At 46.0% G+C, this 7484-nt stretch overlaps 1 protein-coding gene across 1 annotated transcript in view; it reads right to left on the bottom strand.

The window, feature by feature from the left end:
• Positions 1 to 2047: 2047 nt before the first annotated feature.
• Positions 2048 to 7484, bottom strand: part of LOC108517734 (basic proline-rich protein-like) — a 19788-nt gene continuing 14351 nt past the window's right edge. The window contains exons 3-4 of the mRNA XM_017855823.1: positions 3103 to 3327; positions 2048 to 2400 (exon numbers count right to left, since the gene is read on the bottom strand). Coding sequence (XP_017711312.1) covers positions 3263 to 3327 — 65 coding nt within the window. The 3' untranslated portion in view covers positions 2048 to 2400; positions 3103 to 3262. The remainder of the gene's footprint in view (positions 2401 to 3102; positions 3328 to 7484) is intronic.

The following is a 7484-nucleotide window of genomic DNA, read 5'->3' on the forward strand; positions in this document are numbered from 1 at the left end:
CGTTGACCTTTGTTAGATCTTCTTAATTTAGGTAAAATGCTGCAGTTATTTATATAATAATTCAATATTTATAAATAATATACTTATTAGCATAAACTTCGCAATCACAAATTAAGAATTTGTGTCTTCTCTCTCTTTTGGTTAGCATTTTTTCTTCTCTGAACTTTTTCTCTTGACTTTGAAAATAAAACTAACTTTTCAAAACTTAAGAGTTGACAATGGGCTCTGACATCTGTTATAACCTGTAATCTTCATGACAGCCCTGTGAGGAGCTCAGGGTAGACAACATTAACTCAGGAGGAACCTAAAGCCCAGTAAGGTTACATAACTCGCCCTCCATTACAGAATGAGAGTCTGTGATGTTGCTATAACTGGAACTGAATTTTTAATATCCATCTTTCCTTCAAATTTGTGGAGCTTTTAAAGTCCTATGTCCTAGAAGTAAAATTTAAAAGACGAACTCTCATAACAATGCTTCAACAATATTCTTTAGGAAAATCACTATGTAGCTTTCTTTTCCCCCACATGAAATTCATTCAGAACAACTACAGTTAAGGAAAACCAATCATGAAGCCTGGATGAAGATAAAATTCCACACATACTAATTAAGAAAAATCAAAACCGTGTGCACGCATGATCTTTTCTTTCCTGTTGGAAAAGTTTACAAGGGACCTAGCTTATTTCTACGTCCTTACTACTCATTTTTCTTCTCCCTTTTCCATTTTCTCTTCTTCCTCAGGGCAATTCCAGCTTCAGTGATCCCTCCGTTTTCTCGTCTTTCTCCACAAAATCACATAGACTTTAACAAATATTCTGTTCCTTGGAGTAAATGCTGATTGAGTGATTCAACTTTCCTTGCTGGGTTTCTCTGCCCTGGCTCAGGTCCTGACTGGCGCACAGTGGGCATGTCATAAATCCCCACTGCAAGAATGAAAGGTGAAGTAGCCAGGTGTAACCTCTCCAGTTTACGTACCCTTTATTGGGCTGTATCTGTTAACCATCATGCCAGTTATTTATTTATTTAGTTAGTTATTTATTTTCGAGACGGTGTCTCACTCTGTTGCCCAGACTGGAGTGCTGGAGTGCAGTGGCGCAATCTCAGGTTACTGCAACCTCCACCTACCGGGCTCAAGCAATTCTCCTGCTTCATCCTCCGGAGTAGCTGAGATTACAGGCATGTGCCATCGCGCCTGGCTAATTTTTTTTTTTTTTTTTTTTTTTTGTATTTTTAGTAGAGACAGGGTTTCACCATAGTGGCCAGGCTGGTCCCAAACTCCTGACCTTGTGATCCACCCGCCTGAGCCTCCCAAACTTCTGGGATTATAGGTGTGAGCCACCACGCCTGGCCTTTCTTTCCTTCTTTTTTTCTCTCTTTCCCTCCCTTCTTCCCTCTATCCCTCCTTCCCTCTACACCTCCTTCCCTCTCTCTTATTTTTTTGAGAGTCTTGCTCTGTCACCCAGGCTGGAGGAGTGCAGTGGCGAGATCTTGGCTCACTGCAACCTTTGCCTTCTGGGTTCAAGCCAGTCTCCTGCTTCAGCCTCCCGAGTAGATGTGACTATAGGCACCTGCCACCATGCCCAGCTAATTTGTGTATTTTTTTTTTTTTTTTTTTTTTTTTTTTTTTTTTGAGGCAGAGTCTCGCTCTGTCGCCCGGACTGGAGTGCAGTGGCCGGATCTCAGCTCACTGCAAGCTCCACCTCCTGGGTTTACGCCATTCTCCTGCCTCAGCCTCCCTAGTAGCTGGGACTACAGGCGCCCGCCACCTCGCCCGGCTAGTTTTGTATTTTAGTAGAGACGGGGTTTCACCGTGTTAGCCAGGATGGTCTCGATCTCCTGACCTCGTGATCCGTCCGTCTCGGCCTCCCAAAGTGCTGGGATTACAGGCTTGAGCCACCGCGCCCGGCCATATTTTTAATAGAGACGGTGTTTCACCATGTTGGCCCGGCTGGTCTTGAACTCTGGACCTCAGGTGATCCATGTGCCTCTGCCTCCCAAAGTGCTGGGATTACAGGCGTGAGACACTGCACCCGACCCTCTTTCTTTCTTTCGTTAGAAGAGTGAAATCCTTACTTATTGAGGTGAAGGAAATTTAGACCATGTAGTCCAGTGTTTCCCTCTGATGGATAAGAAGCGCCAGATTCAGTAATTAGCCAAAGGTCTTGTGGTGGACCAACGTCTAAGTCACCTCTAAACATGGTGCTTTCTGCTTTCCCACGACATCTTAACACCTCTGAAGACCAGGCTCACCATGTGAGAATTCGTCACCGAACTCTGTGCTTCCTGCTGTCTCTGTTGAATGAAAAGCTCCACTCCGAACCTTCGCTGATGCAGAAATAGGAAGTTGGTCTTGTGGAGTCTAAGTACCATTCAGGTTGCAGTAGGACCTAGCATGAAAATGTCTTCAGACACAACATCCTATTTTAGTACTGATCTCTTGTAGATAAATCACAAATGCCAAACACTGTCTACCGGGGGTTTCTGATTTGTTTTGTTTGCTTGTTTGATATTAGTTATCAATTGGAACATGGGAGATAAAAGGTAGGAAGAAAATAAGTGGGTATTTAACATTCCCTGTTTTAAAACTGTTGAAGTAATAAGAGCTAATCTTCTGTAGACTTACTCTATCCAAGCAGAGGTTTGAGAAGCCTGTAATCCCACAGTCCTTGGGAAGGCTATTGTTTTTCTTTATTTTTTGAGACAAAGCCTCACTCTGTTGCCCAGGCTGGAGTGCAGTGGCGTGATCTTGGCTCACTGCAACCTCTACCTCTTGGGCTCAAGCAATTCTCCTGCCTTAGCCTCCTGAAGAGCTGGCACTACAGGCACGCGCCACCATGGCCAGTTAATTTTTGTATTTTTAGTAGAGACGGGGTTTCACTATGTTGGCCGGGATGGTCTTGAACTCCTGACCTCATGATTCACTCGCCTCGGCCTCCCAAAGTGCTGGGATTACAGGCGTGAGCCACCGTGCTTGGCCCATGGGAAGGCTATTTTATTATCCCTGTTTCACAGGCAAAGAAACTGTAGGGGAGAAAGGTCGAGGAGCTTGCTTGGGATCTGACAGGTCAGAGGACAGTGCGACCCAGGGTTTGTGCTTCCCTTACAGGCAACGGGACTCCAGGAACAACATATGTTAAGTCTCTAGACCTGTCTTCAGAGGGCCGCCTTCTGTCTTCAGGCTGCCTTCTTTCTCTTCTGCGGTTCTGAGGCCTTTGTTTCCTTCCTGCTCTGCTGACTCAGGACCCCAGGAAGCCTGGCTTCCTGTCATGGACTGTTCGAGGAAGGCCTGCAGGGCTGCAGAGTCAGCAGAGGGTGCTCCGTGGGAGAGCCTGCAGAAGCCAGAGAGCTAGGGGCCAAGGCTGAGCCACGCAGGCGCCTGTGCACACACACACATACACTCACATACTTTCATGTTCACACACAAACACAAACATGTTTGCACACACACACGTTCACACAGACATAAACATTCACACACAAACATCCACATACAAATACACATTCACACACTCATGCATTCACACACTCATGCTGTCACACTCACATGTACACACACACAGAGAACACATTGTGACTAGGAGAGAGAAGGAAAAGTAGGGGATTCAAAAGTGAACTGAGAAGCCAGAAACAGCCACTGGATATGTTTGGGAGGCCAGAAATGCTGCAGACTTCTACTACTCTACTTCCTTTTAGAAAGGTTCCTGCTTTCATTAGGAAGGAGAAAATAGAGTTGCTTCTTTGTTAAACATATCCACTGAGTTTAAATTTTTATTTTTATTTATTTTTTTGAGACAGAGTCTTGCTGTGTCGTCCAGGCTGAAGTGCAGTTGCTCCATCTTGGCTCACTGAAGCGACTCTCCTGCCTCAGCCCCTCTAGTAGCTGAGACTACAGGCGCGTGCCACCATGCCTGGCTAGTTTTTTGTATTTTTATTTTTTTATTTTTTTGAGACGGAGTCTCGCTCTGTCATCCAGGCTGGAGTGCTGTGGCCGGATCTCAGCTCACTGCAAGCTCCGCCTCCCGGGTTCAAGCCATTCTCCTGCCTCAGCCTCCTGGGTAGCTGGGACTACAGGCGCCGCCACCTCGCCTGGCTAGTTTTTTTTTTTTTGTAGTTTTTAGTAGAGACAGGGTTTCACCGTGTTAGCCAGGATGGTCTCGATCTCCTGACCTCATGATCCGCTGTCTCGGCCTCCCAAAGTGCTGGGATTACAGGCTTGAGCCACCGCGCCCGGCCGTTTTTTGTATTTTTAGTAGAGACGGGGTTGCACCGTGTTAATCAGGATGGTTTTGATCTCCTGACCCTGTGATCCTCCCGCGTTGGCCTCCCAAAGTGCTGGGGTTACATGCGTGAGCCACCACGCCCAGCTAAATTTTTATTTATTTATTGAGACAGAGTGTCACTGTCACCCAGGCTGGAGTGCAGTGCTGCAATCTTGGCTCACTGCAACCTCTGCCTCTGGGGTTCAAGTAATTCTCTGCCTCAGCTTCTTGTGTAGCTGGGATTACAGGCGCCTGTGATCACGCTCGGCTAATTTTTGTATTTTTAGTACAGACCGGGTTTCATCATATTGGCCAGGCTGGTCTTTAACTCCTGACCTCATAATCCACCTGCCTCGGCCTCCCAAAGTGCTGGGATTACAGGTATGAGCCACCGTGCCAGTCTGTTTTCTTTTAGCCTTTTCTTATTGTGAAATATAACACACTACAGAAAAGTGTATGAAACAGAGATAGCTCATTGTTTTATCACACAGCAAAGAGCCATGTCACAAATCATCAGGTCAAGAAATGTACCATCATGAGCAACTCAAACCCTCACTCATGCTTCTCACCTCCTTTTGGACGCAACCATGGTCCTAAATTTTATGGCAATTGTCTCCTTGCTAAGCATGCGTCTGTCAATGCTGTAATTTTGTTTGCCTTTTGCTTTTTGAGACGGGGTCTTGCTCTGTTGCCCAGGCTGGAGTGCAGTGGCATGATCTCAGATCTCTGCAGCCTCCACCTCCTGGGTTCAAGCGATTCTCCTGCGTCAGCCTCCTGAGTAGCTGGATTACAGGTGTGTGCCACCGTGCCTGGCTAATTTTTGTATTTTTAGTAGAGATGGGGTTTTGCCATGTTGACCATGCTGGGCTTGAACCCCTGGCCTCAAGTGATCCGCCCGTCTAGGCCTCCCAAAGTGCTGGGATTACAGGCATGAGCCACCATTCCTTGCCTGCTGTGGGGGTAATTCATGGTATGAATGTTGAAGTTTGCTTCATTCCACTGCTGAAGTACATCTGCCCCCAGCTTTTGGCTATTATGATTCATATTGCTACAAATACGTATAGAATATTCTAACACAAATACTCACTCTTTTGAGGCACAAGTTCATATACTTCCTGGAGTGAAATTGCTGGGTTATAGAGGATGTTCAACGTCAGTAGATACTGCCAAACAGTTTTTTTTTTTTTTTTTTTTTTTGTTTTTTTTGAGACGGAGTCTCACTCTGTCACCCAAGCTGGAGTGCAGTGGCCGGATCTCAGCTCACTGCAAGCTCCGCCTCCCGGGTTCACGCCATTCTCCTGCCTCAGCCTCCCGAGTAGCTGGGACTACAGGCGCCCGCCACCTCGGCTGGCTAGTTTTATGTATTTTTTAGTAGAGACGGGGTTTCACCGTGTTAGCCAGGATGGTCTCGATCTCCTGACCTTGTGATCCGCCCGCCTCGGCCTCCCAAAGTGCTGGGATTACAGGCTTGAGCCACCGCGCCCGGCCCAAACAGTTTTCCAAAGTGGTTATATCAATCCAAACTTGACCCAGCTGTATTTGAGATTCCATTGCTCTATATCCTAACCACCTCTCTGTATTGTCAGCCTTTTTAATTTTAGCCCTTCTGCTGGGTGTGTGCTGCTATCTCATCGCGATTTTAATTTGTATTTATTTGCTTATGAGTGAGGTTAAGCAGTTTCAAACACCTTTATCAGTCATTTGGATATCTCTTCTGGTGCAGTGCCTGTTAATGGCTTTTATCTGGTTTTCTTTTGGGTTCTTTTTTTTCCTTATTGATATGTAAGAATCCTTTATACAGCTCTAAGTCCTTTGTTATTCGTGCTGTAAATATCCTTTTCCACTTGTGACATGACATTGCACTCTTTTAATAATCTTTTGTGGTGTACACAATTTCTTAATTTTAATGTAGTCAAATTTATTAATTTGTTTCTTCTTTTTGGTTATTGATTTTTGTGTCGTATTTAATAATTCTTTCCTACCTTCAGGTCACAAAGATATTTTAACATTATCTCCTAGTTCTGTGGTACCCAATATGGCAGCCATCTGTGACTACTTAAACAGAAATGAATTAAAATGAAACAAAAGCCAGGAGTGGTGGTGCACGCCTGTAATTCCAGCACTTTGGGAGGCCATGGCAGGGGGGCGGAGAGCAAATCACAAGGTCAAGAGATCGAGACCATCCTGGCCAACATGGTGAAACTCCGTCTCTACCAAAAATACAAAAATTAGCTGGGTATGGTGGTGCGTGCCTGTGGTCCCAGCTACTCAGGAGGCTGAGACAGGAGAATCGCTTGAACCCGGGTGGTGGAGGTTGCAGAGAGTCGAGATTGCACCACTGCACTCCAGCTTAGCGACAGAGCAAGACTGTGTCTCTAAATAAATAAATAAATAAATAAATACTTCCTCAGTTGCCTTATTAAAGCACAGATCATAGAATACTTTCATTTTATCTTCCTTTGTACTGTTTGAGGAGATTTATTGTTTTTTCTTACACATTTAAATCTACAACCCACCTGGAATTAATTTTTCTTTGTGGAGGTTAGATTTCTTTCTTTCTTTTTTTTTTTTTGAGACGGAGTCTTGCTCTGTCGCCCAGGCTGGAGTGCAGTGGCCAGATCTCAGCTCACTGCAAGCTCCGCCTCCCGGGTTTACGCCATTCTCCTGCCTCAGCCTCCCGAGTAGCTGGGACTACAGGCGCCGCCACCTCGCCCGGCTAGTTTTTTGTATTTTTTAGTAGAGACGGGGTTTCACCGTGTTAGCCAGGATGGTCTCGATCTCCTGACCTCGTGATCCGCCCGTCTCGGCCTCCCAAAGTGCTGGGATTACAGGCTTGAGCCACCGCGCCCGGCCAGATTTCTTTCTTTTCTTTTCTTTTTTGGAGACAAGGTCTCACTCTTTTGCTCCCGCTGGAGTGCAGAGGAGTGATCTCTGCTTACTGCAACCTCCGCCTCCCGGGTTCAAGCAATTCTCGTGCCTCAGCCTCCACCGTAGCTGGGACCACAGGCACACACCACCACGCCCAGCTAATTTTTTGTATGTTTAGTAGAGACGAGGTTTCACCAAAAATTAGCTGGGCATAGTGGCACACGCCTGTAAGCCCAGCTACTTGGGAAGCTAAGGCAAGAGAATCACTTGAACCTGGGAGGCGGAAGCTGCAGTTAGCCAAGATCGCACCACTGCATTCCAGCCTGGGCAACACAGGGAAACTGTATTAAAAAAAAAAA

Source organism: Rhinopithecus bieti, unplaced genomic scaffold (assembly GCF_001698545.2).
Source record: "Rhinopithecus bieti isolate Rb0 unplaced genomic scaffold, ASM169854v2 scaffold_39870, whole genome shotgun sequence".
Taxonomy (NCBI): domain Eukaryota; kingdom Metazoa; phylum Chordata; class Mammalia; order Primates; family Cercopithecidae; genus Rhinopithecus; species Rhinopithecus bieti.